At 32.1% G+C, this 17,837-nt stretch overlaps 2 protein-coding genes and 1 non-coding gene across 7 annotated transcripts; 1 reads left to right on the forward strand and 2 right to left on the reverse strand.

Moving 5' to 3' along the window:
- Window positions 1-1,223: 1,223 nt before the first annotated feature.
- Window positions 1,224-6,410, reverse strand: LOC108464231 (glucose-1-phosphate adenylyltransferase large subunit 1-like). 5 transcript variants are annotated; one of them, XM_053024040.1, is made up of 17 exons: window positions 6,093-6,409; window positions 5,887-5,958; window positions 5,685-5,825; window positions 5,053-5,302; window positions 4,703-4,825; window positions 4,374-4,544; window positions 4,027-4,119; window positions 3,833-3,916; window positions 3,695-3,750; window positions 3,357-3,450; window positions 2,938-3,123; window positions 2,604-2,684; window positions 2,315-2,401; window positions 2,138-2,242; window positions 1,946-2,052; window positions 1,804-1,864; window positions 1,224-1,697 (listed from the first exon to the last, which is right to left on the reverse strand). In XM_053024040.1, exons 4-17 carry the CDS (start codon window positions 5,287-5,289, stop codon window positions 1,596-1,598), a joined length of 1,587 nt encoding a protein of 528 aa, XP_052880000.1. In that variant the 5' UTR covers window positions 5,290-5,302; window positions 5,685-5,825; window positions 5,887-5,958; window positions 6,093-6,409; the 3' UTR covers window positions 1,224-1,595. The 5 variants fall into 5 exon arrangements, with proteins under 5 accessions (XP_052880000.1, XP_017619895.1, XP_017619893.1 ...); XM_017764406.2 differs by lacking the exon at window positions 5,685-5,825 and having other exon boundaries at window positions 6,093-6,404; XM_017764404.2 differs by lacking the exon at window positions 6,093-6,409 and having other exon boundaries at window positions 5,887-6,067.
- Window positions 6,411-10,602: 4,192 nt separating this feature from the next.
- On the reverse strand, window positions 10,603-12,516 carry LOC108464232 (40S ribosomal protein S25-4-like). The gene is made up of 4 exons (XM_017764407.2): window positions 12,360-12,516; window positions 12,152-12,226; window positions 11,912-12,046; window positions 10,603-10,955 (listed from the first exon to the last, which is right to left on the reverse strand). Exons 1-4 carry the CDS (start codon window positions 12,360-12,362, stop codon window positions 10,842-10,844), a joined length of 327 nt encoding a protein of 108 aa, XP_017619896.1. The 5' UTR covers window positions 12,363-12,516; the 3' UTR covers window positions 10,603-10,841.
- Window positions 12,517-13,423: 907 nt separating this feature from the next.
- On the forward strand, window positions 13,424-13,518 carry TRNAY-GUA (transfer RNA tyrosine (anticodon GUA)). Its single transcript has 2 exons — window positions 13,424-13,460; window positions 13,483-13,518. It is a non-coding gene; the product is annotated as a tRNA-Tyr (tRNA).
- The last annotated feature ends 4,319 nt before the right edge of the window (window positions 13,519-17,837 follow it).

Genomic DNA, 17,837 nt, shown 5'->3' on the forward strand with positions numbered 1-17,837 from the left:
GAAGATAAAAGCACATCGAACCCGTATGAAGTTTTACCATGAGCAGATTGGATCCATTGGGCAAATCAGACTTAGGTAGCAATCTTTTATTTTTTTTCCTTAATCTAATATCAAATTCTAAAATTTTAGTTTTGTTAAAATTAGGGTATTCTTCTGCTGAATACATGTGATTTTCAAAATTAACAAATCTTGAGTAATATTTTATTACCATTTTAATTTATTATTGTAAGATTAAGCATTGAGTACTATTTTGTTAATATTTTCTTTTAATTTTAAAATATTCTTTCTTACTTTTTTTTCCTTACAATTATTTTAGTTGTTTCATTCAATACTATAATCTTTTCTCTTATTTTCCGAGTAAATATGAAAAATTAAAGATATAATGATTTATTTGACCTCTAACTTAAAAAATTTATTTTAGCTTTTAGTATAATTTTCTGTCTTTTCTAGTCATTAAATTTGCATTACTTGTCAAATTATCTCAAAATGGATTAAAAAGTTAACATTTGTTAACTTTGTTACCATGGTATCCACGTGTCAATCCACGTGTATGTCATGTTAGCAATTAATTAATTTTTTAAAAATAATAGTTTATTTTATTTTTAAATAATTTTAATAATTAAATTTTAATAATTTTAAAATTCTAAAAATAATTAGTTGCTAACTCGGCATCCATATAACAATCCATAACAAAGCTAACAAACATTAATTTTTCTATCCATTTTGGAGTAATTTGACAAATAGTACAAGTTTAAAAGCTAAGGTAAAAAATTTAAATAAATAATTAAAATAACTTTTTATAGAATGCCAAATAAATTATTTTACCAAAAATTAAATAACTTTTAAAAATTGGTGATTGGATTCTAAGAAACATAGTTGAAGAAGTATTTTTTCATTAATAGCAGTTAGAAATAAATAAATAAAAATTAATAAGTTTATTAAGCATTTTCCAAAATAAATTTTTTATTTATCAAAAGGGTTAAAACCCAGCTGGGAATTGAATATTTGCAGTGGCAAAACTCAACCGAGGATTGAATCGTGAATTACAATGGCGAATTCAGGGAGCTGACAGGAGGTTAACTTTTCTAAAATAGAAAATTTTCTATTTAGTCTTATTTATAATATATAAAATTTTAAATTAGTAAAGGTTACACTTTACTCCCCACAAAATAATAAAATTTAATTTAATCTTTTAAAAATTATAAAAATATAGACTATTAAAATAATAAAATATAAAAATATATAATTTAATTTCAGTACCAAAAACAAAAATTCTGACTCCGCCTTGAAGGGATAAATTAAATGCACTCTACTAACAGAAAAAGAAACAAAGGGCTGCTTAGCCATTTGATTTATTTTGCTTAGCAAACTAACATATCTAATATCTACCTTGCACTGCAAAAAGAACCTGTAATTTACATAAAAAGTAATTCATAGTAGTGGAGCTTCTTTTTTTTACTTTTCCTTGGGCAAAATGCTGCAAATGCCACCTTCAGAACCTTCTTCCCGCAATGGACCGTGACAGCTTTCGATGGTGCCCTTTCGATTCCAAGCTCAAATGCTGTCCGTGAAAGTAATTTAAGATCCGATCTGGTTTATATAATTGTACCATCCTTTATTGTTGCCTTATCTAGTATGACAGTGATACCGGACCGGATATAAAATCCTTCGTCTGACCTATCCGCTTCTTGAACACCCTACGAAAGCAGCAGCAGCAGTTTATTGATGTTCTATAAATGCAGCAGAACTTGATGTTCAGAAAAAGACTATGAATGAATGGATGAATATGGATTGTATGCTTACATCTTTATTCGCAATGATCACATCTCTTCCTATCTTTGCATTCTTGTCGATTATGCAGTTACTGGCAGAGAAAATAATACAGACAAGATTACGGATATTTCATTGAACTGTCAGAATTTGTTCTCCGTGTTGAATAATTTACCTGATTTTGGTATTGTGTCCAATTCCGATCGGGACCTTACCCTCTGCCAGTAGAGATATAATTTCGAGCTCAGTTTGGTAATAGTCTGCTCCCATCATAACCGTGTCCTGTGGATAGGAAAGAGTCGAACTATGTCAGATTGAACTATGAAGTTTAAAAGAAACCGATTTGCTTTAAACCAAGATAATTCACCTGAAGCTCAACGCCGGAGTCCAAACGTGAGCGTTCACCAATTACCGAGTGTTGGACACTACACTCTCGTAAGAAGCATCCATGGGAGATTATTGCATCTTTAATCTGCATGAACAGACTGAAACATGAGAAGGAACAAAACAAATTGCCAGAATTCTAGTCCAAACGTATACATACCCTGCATTTATCAATTTTTGTCGGTGGTAAGTATCGAGGAGATGTATAGAAAGGTGTCTTTGGATCATAAAACTCAAACTTAGGAAACTGCATGGAAGAGACAACCAATAGAGTTTAAAGCTTATTCGAATGATGACCAAAAAAAGTAATATACAAGTTTCACATGTATCTAACATAACATCCGAATCAATAAACCAGTGAAAATTTAGGAAAATTTTAACAAACTCATGATTCAGAGGCCGAAGGATAAGAACGCAAAACAAGAAACTTGGCTAACAATAAAACCAACCTCTTCAGTGAGGGCTAAATTGGCTTCATAAAAGGACTTTATGGTTCCAATATCTTCCCAGTAGTCTTTGAAAATATATGCCTGTAGACAAGTGAGACATTCCGAATTTAGAACACCTTTTGATCAACTACTCAGTACACAAACAGAAACCATGTAGAATATGAATGACATGATGTCTCAAATTTATGGTCTTAAAGATGCTAAAATGCAATGTGGACCAGTAAGAATTGGTGCTTGGTTTGAACCCTCAATGGCAAATGAACTCGTCTCTCTTGTTAGCAAAAGATGGAGAGACATCTTAGAGAAATGAAAATTTCATTTTTATAGCTCTTACCTGGACGTCATGTTCCTTAACTGCAGCAGGAATGATTTCAGACCCAAAGTCATTGGAAGTAGGAAATCTCCATCTCAGAAGCTTTAATAAAACATCCGTCTTAAATACATAGACTCCCATTGATGCAATGTAAGGGCAACTTGCGGCTTCTTGGGGAGACAACCCTAGAAGAGTGGTATCTGTTTGCTGCAGAGAATCATAAAAAGAAGTGGTATCATTTGAGAAAACGTTCATTGTTTATATGGGTAGAAATCAAGTAAATAGAACACTATCACTGTAAAAACATGTTTTAAGAAAATCTGCTCGAGTGCGCTTTAAATTATTAGCCCTTCAGCAACATACATAAGATATATGCAAGCTCAGTAGGAACCTACCAAATCCTTCCTTCAAACTCGCAATAACAGTACCCTAGTGCTTACCATTGCTTTCAAATCAGTACCCTTCGGCTTTTCAGAAAACTGGACAATACGGCCCCTGCCATCTATCTTCACCAGTCCATAATCAGAAGCACGGCTGGAAAGTAACCAATTATCGATGGTCAGCTTCTTAGATGATTTTAGGATTTGTTGATAGAAAGTTATACAAAAGTAAATCAACTTTGTTTCGAGTTTACAAAAAGAAGATTGCAGTAAAAATAAACCCAAGAGATAATTTCATCATGATGGTAAACCATGAATCTGGTACTAAAAGGGAACAGTTAAATAAAGTATATATACAACTTAAAAATCTAAATGGTTAAGCTGAGAAGATCGAAGACCTGTTGTCCATCGTCACACATGAAATTGTAATATCAGCATTACCGTCTACGTGACTCTGTCATCCATTGCAATAAGTTAGCAAAGCATTCAGCTTATACTAAAAAACATGACACCAATTGAGTAAAAGATATCAATACCTGTACGAATTCCATATAATCCATTCGATAGAGATGATCCCCGCACAAGATCACTACATTCTCAATGTTCCTATTCTTCGCATCCTAGAAGAATAAATTTTGATTTATCATAGTTTATTTCAGGTTGAACCGAATGTGAACTACATGAAGTAATTATTTTCATGATAAAGGGAAATAATACTTCTAGTTCCTACCTCAAATACCCATATGAATTGCCTCACAGCATCTGCGGTTCCTTGGAACCACTTCTTCCCTGCCTCTCCTGATGTTTGAGTGGCTGCCAGAATCTGTTCATCAAATGAGTTTCGTTCAATTGGTCTTACTCACAAAGGAATTCTCAATAGAACTACTACGGATCATATAGCATCCAATACAAGAAATCATTCAAAAAGAGTTCATTCTATCTTCTGGATAACATCACGCTTTGTATTTCTCGATAGATCGTCTATATTCACAACCACCCCATAGCCATCTTATTCCACCAGATGAATCAGTAAAAAGTTAAACAAATTGATCTTTATAAACCTTAATGATATCATACCTCCACAAACCCATCTCCAAAATTTATACCATTGCCATAATAAGTGCGGGCAACGTGCCGGTTGAGGGAAGCTGAATTGAACTGTGTCAGAACAAAAATCTTGTTTATCCCACTGTTGATACAGTTGCTCATTGGAATGTCTATCAGCTTATAGCATCCTCCAATTGGAACCTACAGATCATAGCCACATAAAAACGAACAGTCAAAACAGAAATCTTGACTCGATGCATTGAATTCTGCATCAAGCATATGCTAAATAAGTCGCAAAAACAAAGAGAAAAATCTGTCATGAAATTGAGGTTAGCATTAAAGAAATTGTATGTCCTTACAGCAGGTGTGGCAGCCCTTCTGGTAAGGGGAAAGAGATGAGTCCCTGCACCTCCTCCCAATATGATTGAAGCCACATTCTTGGGGTCAACTCTTTGTCTGTTGAATCGACGTGACGGTAAGGTCTAAAACCAAAATCAAAGAAAGAATGGGATTTCGTTTCACCAAAGAGCCATTGCAAAGTCCATGTTTTCAACAGTAAATGATGAAACTGGTCTTTGATCATACAAATATTACCAGAATCAATCATGATAAGCACTAAATTAAATAAGACATGAACTTGAGCGCTCGTAACCTTGCCAGGGCCTCATTGGCAATCAAACAAATACAATGGATACAAAATCAAACATACCTTGGCTTCTCTGGGATTATTTGATGTGATAACAGCAAAAGCGCCAGGTTTGATCTTCATAGCTTTCTTATTATAAGTGCTTAAGCTGTTTGCCACCCGATTGACCCAAACACTGTTGTTATTAAGACTCCCTCTAATTCTCTCCCCCAGAAATGTGTTATCTCCATTGCCAAAGCCACTATTCCTTACATTCACCAGATGAGAATTGACTTTCAAGGCAACACAACCTGAATCCATTAAAGCTTTCTCGCTGGTAGGACCAAATATAGGATAGATCAGATAATAAGACACTCGTTGAACACCCAGAGATGATCCTCTAAATCTAAGTAACCAAGTTAAGTGTAGATCACATAAAGATACAACAAACAAAAATAAAGGAATGACAGTTGTGTCAGACTGTCAGATACTCAAAGGTACATACAGTACAGAGAATATATTAATACAAAATATTAAAATCAAAGTAACCCCAAAACTAAGACAGGCATAAATCAAGGAATTTAAGATTTATTAGAGAACCCAGACCGCAAAACACCCCAATGATGCAAAATTCTCAATGACCCAAAGGCAAAAGAACCATTTTTGAACATAAAAAATACTATACATGTAAAGATCAAAGGAGAAAAACAACACACCAAGGTGAAAATTTGTAGAATTGGATTCAAAGGAGGTTTTTTTTTTTTTTTTGGAATCAAGATTCGTGAAACGTGTGATGAATGTTGAATGAAGGTGGCGTGGTTAGCTTTATTGGCTTGTGAGCTTTTTCACGAGAAATCCTGCAAAACCTGTTGTTTATATGTGTGAAAAATAAAAATAAAAAAAGAAAACAAAATGTACCATAAATAACAGTGCCCTTTGTTTCCCCTTCAAAAATGCCACTCAGTTCTCAAAATCTAAGCTCTAATCTTTCTGCTTACATAGAAGGGAAGCCATTATTAGCCAAACACCTGTCCTTTTCAAAGTTTTCAACTTTGAACCCAAAAAAAATTGAAATAAAATAGTAAATAGATACGTCACATGATCAAAAAAAAAAAATCTTCTACCCATTCAATACTCTAAACTGCAGCCGTTGATTTCGTGATTTCAGGTGGAAAGAAAAGCTTTCGATTCATAGCTTGGCTTGCAACTTTGCATGCTTTAATGGTTTATTTGACTGTTAACATATTTTCCCGCCCACTCGGACATGTTACTGATTGCTACTGGCTGGTTTAACTGATAATTGAACCTAGTAATCTTCAAATTTTTTATTTTAGTCTTTTCCTTAATCATTTCAGTATAAAAATCGTCTCCATTTTCAATCAGATTTAATTGACTGCATGATTGTGATAGCCAATTGGTTCAATGAACAATCATGAAGAAGAGGTTTCTTGCTCTAAATTCATAGGTTCAATTTGTGGGTAAATTTTAAAATGTTAGATTTATTTATTTTTAAGTTTATTTGTGTTTACTTCGTATCAATTTAGAATTTTAAAAATGTGTTTCGGTTTTTAAATTTAAAATAATTAAGTTTATTCGTTTAAATTAAATAAGTTTTTCATGAATATTGTTAAGAGGGTCAATTTTTTCGACAGAAAGTTTATATGGTATTATAGTTGCATATCCATCAATTGAGACACTCTTGGTTCTGTGAATCAATACCACAGACATGTACTCACGGCATGCCGTCTCTTGGTGGAGTACGAGAGATAAAACCCATACCAAAGATAAGACTTTTAGTTGTTGTGGATTGGTTGACTGTTCGACGAACAACACTCCCAAACTTATTCCTAAAGAGTTGATCCCCTTCAACAAACATGTTACGAACATTAATTTAATAAACATGTTCACGAATAAGAAAAAAATAAATCATAAATAAAACCAATAAGTGGTTAGGTGTAATAGTAAGTCACATTACACTCTCAATGGAAGGACCAAGACTCCAACATTAGAGACGACATTGTTGGAAGAGATAGCCACGAACCTCAACATACACTATAAAACAGATATCATAGTCAACATCTAGCCCGATAAAATATTGTCCGCACATAGTCCTCGCGACTTTGTTATTGGGAGCACCCATACAGCCCCCAAAAAATCTCTTACCACTTAAGTGTTGCTACCCCTTTATATAGCACAGGTCTCTCTCGTATTTTGCCGATGTGAAATTTGTCTAGGTTATTACATTCACCTTCCTTAGGAACTCAACGTCCTCGCTAAAGTTTGTCTCACCATCACTTAAGAGGCACGAGTGACTCTGATACCAATAAATGTCATAACCAACACCACGACAACAGGTTGAAGGGAAAAAATTCTTTTGATGAGACCGAATTTGAGTTATAAATATTTTAGAGGATTAAAGATGTAATTTTTTTATTGTATTAACGTAAAATTTTATAATTTTATAATAAATCAAATTATAAAATTTTATTTTTGAAAAAATTAGAATTAAATTTTAAATTTTAGAAAATACCAAAATATAATTTTATCACTGAATTAATTTAAATTTTTATTTTTCAAAAATTAAAAGAATAATTTTCATTTTTGGAGGGGGTCGTGCTTGCCTCCTCTAGCTCCACCCTTGATAGACAAGATAATAGTTGTACTTTGCTTTTGGCTAGCAGTGTTGAAGCTAGAAAACTTATTTTAAACGGGTGAAATTGAAATAAAATTTTATAATTGTATGACTTATTATTTCATAATTAAAGGGATTAAATTAAAATTTTATAAAAAAATATTTTCTATAAAAGTTTATTTCCATTTAAAATTTATTCAAATAATAATTAGTGAAATTTTTGAATATTTTAATGGGGCAAAGCCCTTGTGTGCCGCCCGTGAATGCTGCCGTGCTTTTAACAAGGAAAACTGGCAGCCAATGCAGTACTTGCACACAATCTGTCAGAATTCAGCTTCTGCTTCCATGGTTTTTGGAGTTTTGCAATCATTCATTGTACTTCGATTATGAGCATTCTTGTTAATAAACACATTACTTGACCACCGTTTTTAGCTTCATCTTATTAAGTAAAACCCATATTGCTTCTCGTATTAACATGATGTGATGAAATTGTGTATTCGGCAGGTCAGATTTTGTTGCCTCAATCACTTCAACTGATGGAGAATCGTTTAACTGATGTTTAAGACTTGTTAGAAGAGAATCACTTTCTACGAATCTTAATACAATTTTCAACCACTCGTCCCGTCCTTGTATCAACGGTTGATTTCCGAACAAGGAGATATATATATATACACACACATAGCTGTGTGTGTGTTAATGATGAATTCCACTCTCAAACAGTGTAGGATTAGGACCTGTGCTTCAACCTAACCGCATGGACGGTTGTTACTTCATGGTGTAGAATCACCCCCATTTCATGGCTGGACTTGCCCCATCTCCCATGTGCCCCTATCGAGGTGTCCGCCTTACAAGTCGTCTGTTGTTTTTGGTCCCACAAACTGCAGTATCCCTTCTTATTTCAGTATTTTACCCTACCCTTTGCCAGGTTTCCACAGTTTGCTTCTCTTGATTTTATTCAAGTTTTTTTATTCAATGAATCCTAACATACAATGCCACTACAACAACAAATATACATACGAGACTAATTCCACCGATATTCTCAAACTATTACCTAAAACTGATTGATAAATTGATGAAAGGAATTAATTGATATACTATCGATACTATAATTACCCTTGAAGTTGATGGAGAAAAATGTGATTCACAGGGTGTATTTTTCTAATAAGTGTTGAGACACGCATATTATAGTAGAGCTTAATCGATTTAGGCAAATCAAAAGCAAATGAAGGGAGAGGCATGACTGGTTAATCAACAATGAGCTCCCTTCGACTGCTTCTAATTGTCTTTTCAAGTGAAATGTGAAAAAGGTGATGGAACTGGTGGAGGGGGGCACTAGCCCCATAAAAGTAGCTGACAAGGAGAAAGTGTTAGAAGCCTGGAAATTGAAAGCAGGGAGTAAAATGAAAACAAACAATGTATTATGTGACAAAATATTTCACGTGGGATGCTGCTGCTCATCAACCAAAACACTATTATTACTTTCCTTAACAATTCAACGACAGCTTCTCTCTCTTTATATCAACCATGCAGCGTATTTTTCTTTTTTCATATTTTTTTATCCAATTTATTGTTTATCTTTAGAATTTATGGTCATTCTTTTCAATAATATATCTTTAAAATTTAAACATACGTTGTTCCTTGAAGGTATAATATATTTTACCATTATATTCAATATATATTTCTTGATACAATATGTTATCACTTTCTTCCTGACTCATGGAATTTTCCTATTCCATTTAAAGTAAGGCAGGAAGGAATTGAAAATATTGAAAACCTGGTTAGGGCGTTTGCTTTGAGTATCTAGAAATGAGCTATACTGTAGAGATGGACCTTTGAGGTCAGAATCCTGGCCAGTGGCCATTACCACCACTAAGATGTGTTAAATGACTTGCAGGACAGCTTTTTGGCAATAATTGGTTTGGAGCTGTTCGGGTTGCCTTCAATATAAGAAAGCTTTGTAATACAATTTAATCAATGTCTAATTAGGCTCAAACTTAATCAAATTCCTTTCCTACTTCAAAGAATATATTGAATAAAAATTGAAAAGCAAAGCGCAAATTTTGATGCTAGTAGCGTTGTGCTGGTTAGGTATATGATGTGCACTACTTTCCGAAAAAGGAATAACCAAATTGTAGCAAACAACACAGGCCCATTTCCTAAATAGTCGTAAAATCAATCACCAACACTGTTGGCGACTAAGCTCAATGTCACCTTAAAGTTTTGATAACCATTTCCACTGGCCCCTCCACCCATCACCTCAACATCAAACTCCTCCAATAACAGCATCGCAATTGAAATAGTGGACACCCCCATGTTGGATCTTGCACTAAGCCACCATTTAGAGCTTTCACCTATTTTTTTTTTAATTGATTGTTATATCCTTGGCATCTTGCTGTTAGATGTTTGTTGTTGGACTATATAACCCAAAGATATCATCTTCCTCGAAAGCCACAAGCAATGCTCGAAATCATGACCGCTGAAGTGCGGTGAGTGTGAAGACTTAAACCCACAAATATAGTGGTCAAGTATTTCGCTTGTATCCTACAAGTGAGGGTTCAATTTTCATCATTCGCCGAGCTCTTCAGCAATCAAAGAGTGAAACCCACAAAAACTCCTTCACATTATCAGCACAATGCTCTAACAATGTTCTACTAGCTCAAAGCAAAGATAAGTTTGGTTTTTGTTGGTTAGAGCTCCCCCAAGGTTTTCAAACTAGAACTACATATGATGCAAGCAACTAATAACATACTATAAATGCATCCTTCAAGACTAAAGTTTTTCAATATTAAAAAGATAAAGTTCCTGGTTAAAGCAAAGATGTGAATCTTTCAAGTTTCAAACCCATTTCCTCAGAATAACACTTCCCAAATTCTACATTTGCTCATAATCCGACAAGGTTGAATATTTCCAATTAAGGCGGCAGCTGGCCTCAGTCTGAACCCCAGACTCCCCAATCCCAACAAATATCCATAAAACAATAATATAAAGTATGCAATATAACATTTTAGGATTGAAACACTAAATCAACATATGAATCTCACATTAGAAACAAATTTCAGAGAGCTGAATAGTAAGTCTGCAAAGTATCAATTAAACTAGAATGATAAAAAGAGAATGTATCTCACACATTCTACACAAAAGGAAAAAAAAAAAGCGGCAGCAGTAAATAAATTCACTCAGAAGTCAACTCAACAACCAACAGCACTATTGCATGGAACTAAGCAAAAATACAACGAACCATCTAGGTATTTGTAGCCCTAGTGTAAATCTGCTGGCTTGAATGGGCAGACACCAACCTAATCGATCCTCTTGCCATCAGTTCCCTAATAGCCTTCCTTGCAAGTGATCCATTTATCTGTGAGGTGAATACAATACCATGTTACGCATATTACTGGAAGTGCGGCTTTCATTTAATAGAGCTCAGGCAATCATCTCCAAGCAGACACATACAAAAGAGGGTACCATGACACGAGACCAACATGCTACCCCATTCAGTACAAATATTAATCAGACAACGTTAGCCTATGAAAATAGCATTTTAGATTGTCATTCAATGCTTTTAGCTGCCCTATGAGGCGTCATTCTATTCCTACTAGCTATTAGAAGCCATTCAATAACCAAACACCGGGATAAATCCATGGCAACAAAATCCCATCATCCAATTCCAAGTTTCAAAGTAACGGACCCCATTGTGTCTATTCATGGAACAAGTAGCAACTAAAGCCTAATTTTAAGACAATGAGCAGTGCATGGCAACAAAAACATAATAAGTAAAAGTAAAACAACATAGAATTTCCATATACGGAGCTCCATTACCAGAAATAGCTATCTCCCCAATGATATTCGAATTGTCACGCAAAATCCTAATAAAGGAACACTAGTGATCCAATTCATTAAGACTAATGACCTCAGTAGCCTCTAATTTATTACAAAATGATTGAATAAAAAAACAATACACAAACTTCAAATTTCATTTATTTAAAATTATGTATTTATATTAACAAAAAATAACACATTAGTTAGAAAAACGTTTTTATGTTCCAATTAATCGTATCTCGTTCCTATTAAATAAACCTGAAGACTACAACTATTGACTTAGGTTTCATATAGGTAAAGTTTTGCCTTCTAATTTTCGTTCCTCCAACTGGACCGGTATGCATTTCTAGCAGACATTGATCCAGACGAGAGAAAAAATATCAAACTAAAATCTAACAGTTCCACGAATAAAAGAGCTTGCATCGAAAGGGGGAGAAAATACATAACCAAAACAAATCATTAACTTAAAAAACAGGTAAATGAAATGAAAAGTACCCTCATACGATCAGATAGGATAGAGGGAGTGATGAGCTTGTATTTAGGAGCTTCAGAGAGAAGCTTGTCATACGTAGCCTGATCAAACAGCACCATGTTATTCACCTTCTCCTTTTGCTTTCCCTTGCTCCACTTCTGCAAATACCAAAAAAGAAAAACCCCATTTTTTAATCAAGTCATAAGAAGCAGAAAATGAACCCCAATAAATACATAAAATGAAACATATAATAAAAAAATGACCTTCTTCTTCTGCTTGCCACCTCCAGACTTTGCAGGCTTGGATGAAGGAGGAGGGGCTTTGTCTTTCTTTGGTGCCTACAAATCCAAGTCAAAATAACCCAGAATTTCGTTAACAATCTAAAAGCAAACTTTGTTTTTGTTTTTGTTAGTAATAAAAAAGAGGGTGATAAACCATGTGTTGAATAATGGAGGAAGGGGATGAACATACCATGGAATCTGCCGAAGTGAATAATGGAAAAGGAGAGGGGCTGTGAGAGGTTTGTCAAACCCTAGGGTTGGTCGGCGCTACCTGAGCTGAGAGTGTGACCACAACGGGAAGAAGTCTTTTAATTCTCAAACTGAAACCCTAAACCATTGACAAGCCGAAGATAAAGGCCCAAAGCAACTAAAAGTGACAACGGGTTGTACTAAGCCCAATAAAACTTTAAAACTTAGACACTTGTAAACAAACCCATTGAAATCCCTTGCATTCGTATGAAGTTTTAAGTATCAAATTGATCACAAAAATATTGTAAAGTACTAAATTGGTAATATTACTATTTTACCGGAACCGATTTATAAATTGAGTTTAGTTTTAAATGTTGACTTCGAGTTTTGGTAGCTATATATTTGGGAGTAGATGTATTCATTGGTTAGGTCGGATCAGGTTCGAGTAAAACTTAAACATGATATTAACATAACTTTATACTTGTCTAAGTTTGATCCAACTCGAAATATGAGTTTAAAATTTTGTTCAGGTCTGTCTATATTTGCAAAAGACTAACCTAAGTTCATTTTAGGCACATCTATATATTTTTTAAAAACTTATATTATTTAATTAAAATTTAATAATTTTATATATTTTTATTTATTTAAATTTTTATATACTCATCTTAACATTAGTTTAATGTCCACATTAGAATAGTATTATATATTTAGTATAGATTTATCTTTTAATGTGTTATAATTTATATAATATATAAAAATAACATAATATAAAGTATTATAAACTTAAAAACGGTGGGGTTAGGTTCAAATATTTTAAATAAGCCTATATTTTTAATCAAGCTTATTTTTCAAGCCTAATATTTTCCTCAAACCCTCTTAAATTTTAGACAGACCTTTAAACCTAAACAAATAACTCGACTCATAAATGCAACATAGTGAATCTTATAAATCACGTATCAATTGTATGTTATGTATATAAATAAAAATCTGTTATCACTAATAATATAAAGTCAAGAAAACAAAAACTTAATATTTTTAAAATGTTTTCTAGCAGCTGACTCAAGTCCGACCTTAGCTCAGTTGGTAGAGCGGAGGACTGTAGTGGGCATGGCCTTGCTGTAAAAATCCTTAGGTCGCTGGTTCGAATCCGGCAGGTCGGATATTTTCTAAACTTTTGCCTTTTCGGTTAAATTTGTTCTAAGTCCCTGTAATCATTGTAAATTTCGAATTTAGTCTTTCTAAATTTATTTCAGTAAATTTTGTCCCTTTGCTTTTTAGATTTAATAATACAAGTCTAATTATTAATAATATCAAAATGCTTTTGTTAAACTTAAATTCATTGTACTGTCATTTCTCTATTACATGATAAGATTTTTTTTAAAATGTCACACCAATAAAACTAATAGAAAAATTTTAACAATGTTAAAAATTAGATTTAAATTTTGAAACTAAATTACTAAAAATAAAGAAAAATTCAAATATAAAAAATAAAAACTTCAAACATATTTCATTTTTCTATTATTTTCCCAATTTATAGAAAAAGTTGAAGTAAAACAGAGAGGTATCCAAACAGTTAATGTAACTAGTATTAACTAAATTAACCAAAGTTTTTAATCCTTTAAATGTTAATCGAACCGAATATTTTTCAAAAGAAATTAACCGAATCAAAATATTTTGGTTAATTCGGTCAGTTAATTGAATTAACCGAAATTTATATGTTTTTTTTGTTAAAACAAGTATAAAATGATTATTAAATTCAGTTAATTATCCGATTTAGAACCAAATTAACCATTAATTAAAATTTTAAAAAACCTCTAACTGACCTCCGACCGAATTAGATCAGTTAAATGACCGATTAACTGAATTAAATCGGTTCAATCAATTAATTCAATTTCAATCGAAGTTTAAACACCTGTAATAAACAAGAAGAGAAAGAATTTATTTTATTTGTTACACTTTATGATGTTCATAAAATAAAGAAAAACCAGAAGAAAGAAGAAGAAATAGTGGGATCCAACTCAATAAACTAAGAATCCGACGTGTTTTGATAAGCAAAAAACCAAATGCATAATAATTCTAAAATCACAATTTATAGAATATAATCAAACAAGGTATTCAGAATTTCAGTCGATTCTTTGCTCCCGTGTTATTGAATCAGCTCCCACTCACTCCTCCCTCTATTTAATACATCAACAACATAACACTTTCCTATTCCATCTACTATATAAAATATCATCTTTAATCCTTACATTAATCAAGCCAGATTTGGGGTTTTTCTTTATTTTTTTATTGTAGAGTTAACCGTTTAGGTTCGAAGATTTGTTCGAAAAATGAGAAAGTTTAGGCAAAATATAGGCCCGCAAAATGGGCTTGAAAAAAAATAAAATTTGTTTTTAAAATGGGTCGAAATTTGCCTAAAAAATTTTAGTGCTACTTGGTGTCATTTTGATGTTGTTTTGCTACAATTTTGTTATTATATTACTGTTATTTTATTTTTATTATTTGGATATCGTATAACTGTTGTCTTATTATTAATTTTACTAGTGTTTTAGTACCATTTACTTGTTAAATTGCAATTATCTTAGGGTTATTTAAATATAATTTTTTAACAATTTGTTGAAAAATATTTATTTTAATGTTTTTAGTGCATTTTATGTATTATATTTTAAATTTTATTTTATAGAAAAATTAATACAAATCAACCGAGCTCAATAAAATTTTTAGATCCATTTTTTGGGTTGAGTACTAGCCTAAAAAATAGGCCCAACCCATGATCAGGTCTTAAATCAAATTTTCTTAAAGAAAAATATATATTTAATCAAATATGCCGGTATCTCTTTTATGGTCAATGGTTTCAAGGAAAAATCAAAAACAATAGAGGCATGTTAAAGAAAAATAATGGTGAGTTTAGATGGGCGATTGAGTGCAATGTGGGACGTTTAGCTAACTTATTCTCTCATGCTACAGTATTTAATCTCACAACCACAGCTGTTTTTACACTAATCGCAAGTAAACGCATCGCCCATCCAAACCCACCGTGGTGAATAAAATTATAAAATTTTGAATTTCAAATGTAATCTAATATTTCAATTCAACAAATTTGAGTTCGAATTTAAGTTGTTAAATCATTCTTAATTTTTCAAATGATTAATATAACTAAAATCTTAAAATATTGTGTTATTTTTGGAACATGACATCTGAAAAATTAAGAATGATTTTAACAACTTAAATTCAAACTCAAATTTGTTTAATACCATTTTATAAGAGTTAATTGTACCAAACATTCTCATATTATAACTATCATTTTAAATTAGTCTCTAAATTTCAAATCTTTTAATTACATCTTCAAACTATATTGGTTATATTAATTAGGTCCTTGTGTTACTAAAATAGATAATTTAAATGATAAATGACATGCCAGATCATATGTGACATAATTTAAAGGGTAAACTACAGAGATAGTCACTTTTATTTACCTCAGATTACATTTTAGTCACTTATATTTGAAACGTTACGCTTTAATCACTTAAGTTATCGTTTTGTTACAAAGTGGTCACTCTACCATTAATTGCGATTACCTCCCTAACGACAGTCCTACGTGACAATCCAAATAAGTTTTAAATGCCAACTTGGATGTCTAACTGTTAGGATGAAAATAGGTTTTTAATTAAATAAATTTAATTTGGACTACCACATAGGACATCTAAGTTGACATTTAAAGCTTATTTGGACTGTCACGTAGAGCTGCCATTAGGGAGGTAATAGAGCTTAACAGTTAAGTGACCACTTCGTAACAAAACAATAATGTAAGTGACTAAAACGTAACATTTCAAACATAAGTGACTAAAATGTAATTTGAGGCAAAACAAAAGTGACTATTTTTTTAGTTTACCCTAATTTAAAAAAAATATTGTACAAATGGGATGTTTTAAAAATATTAGTTTTGAGGTTCTCAAAACTTTTATAAAAACTTTATTGCTCATTTTTTTTTAATTATAAAAGTTTTAAAAAAATTAAAATGAAAAATGATTGAATGAAATAATTAAAATAAACTTCGATTTAATTTTTTTTTTGTTTTTATTTTGCCACTAGCTTGAAATGGATAACCTAAAATAAAGGGACAAATAGAACCCTAAACCCATCTTGTCCCACAAAGCACTTTCCTCTTTTGGGAACCACTAGGTTTTAAAAAATACTTTCCTCAATTGGGCAATTTACGAATAATTTCTGTCTATTAATGTCGTTTATTGCTGCTGAAAGGTCCTTTTTGTGTATATGGTTGTGTTTGCAATTAAAAATTCTTTGATTTATCATGTGAAATTGTTTTACCATTTAAGTTCAATTAAAACTACCATAGATAGGTTAAAAAATAGTTAGTGTCGGTAAATTTTAAGAGGGCTAATATTTTTTAAAACGCATCAAATTCAAGTTGGTCATATAATATATACATACTTTAACACTAGAATTAGTTGGTAGACTGACAGAAGGACTATTGGTGAAGGTTTTGAAGTTTACGGATCGATTTAAAATCAATGTTATATAGTTTGAGGACGTTTGGTGAATTAGCCCTATATGAAGAAATTAAAAATTTAAATCTTGTGGTGGCTAAAACGTCCAAATCCACGTGGCATAATAGTACAAAAGGAAAAAAGAAAAAGAGGTCTCACTCTATTATTGGTGGGTCTAACGCACAGAGGAGTGAATAACTGAATGGCAGTTAATGAAAGTACTAAAAATAATAAAGCAGAGAGAGAGAGAGAGGGGTGAGGTTACATCGTTGACGTGGCAACGGCTTCTTAGTGAGTAAGGAACGGGAATTTCGGAATTTTAAACTTGTTAAGGCTACATTCGTGCGCCACGTGGGCAAGTCATTGTCAGCATTTTGGTTTATCTTCTAACTAACGACCCTCTAATAAAATTATTAATAATTAACCAAAATATGAATTTCTTAAATATATATTTAATTAATTATATAAAAATATATGTTTAAAAATTATTGGATGCTCAACAAAATGTCGAGTTTCGGACATATTTTATTTAAATTTTAACTGCCTATGTAAACTGGTAATATTTAAAACCTTGACATGCTAATAGAAATGTGCATGGGTCAGGCCCAACTAAAAATTTAAGCTCGTTTGCTAGGCTTCGACTTGACTCGGCCCGAAAAATGGGCCTAAAATTTTGTCCAAATTTAGCTTGAATAAAAATATTAAAACCCGAAATTAACACAGCCCGCCCATATTAATTTTTATATAATTTTAAAATATATATAAATCACCAAAAATACTAAAAATATTAAAATAAATATTTCTCAACAAATTGAAAATAAATTTTAAAATATGCATACTTAAATAATACTAAAATAGATGCAATTTAACAAGTAAATGCCTCTAAAATAACAAGAAAATTAACAAATGTCTTTAAAATAATAAAAAAATTAACAATAAAATAAGTTTTATATAATATCCAAACAATAACA

The sequence above is a fragment of the Gossypium arboreum genome, chromosome 13 (assembly GCF_025698485.1).
Source record: "Gossypium arboreum isolate Shixiya-1 chromosome 13, ASM2569848v2, whole genome shotgun sequence".
In the NCBI taxonomy this organism is placed as follows: Eukaryota; Viridiplantae; Streptophyta; class Magnoliopsida; order Malvales; family Malvaceae; genus Gossypium; species Gossypium arboreum.

Bases quoted from the DNA above. Each gene is read 5' to 3' on its own strand.
- LOC108464231 (XM_053024041.1), bottom strand. From the start codon at position 5,289: ATGGATTCAGGTTGTGTTGCCTTGAAAGTCAATTCTCATCTGGTGAAT. The intron at 4,826-5,052 runs GTATGTTTGATT...TTTTGGTTTTAG, and splicing joins ATAATCCCAGAGAAGCCAAG to ACCTTACCGTCACGTCGATT. The intron at 2,053-2,137 runs GTGAATTATCTT...TCCTATCCACAG, and splicing joins ACTCCGGCGTTGAGCTTCAG to GACACGGTTATGATGGGAGC.
- LOC108464232 (XM_017764407.2), bottom strand. The intron at 12,047-12,151 runs GTCATTTTTTTA...TGGTATTTGCAG, and splicing joins GTGGCAAGCAGAAGAAGAAG to AAGTGGAGCAAGGGAAAGCA. The intron at 10,956-11,911 runs GTACTTTTCATT...TTCACCTCACAG, and splicing joins TCCTATCTGATCGTATGAGG to ATAAATGGATCACTTGCAAG.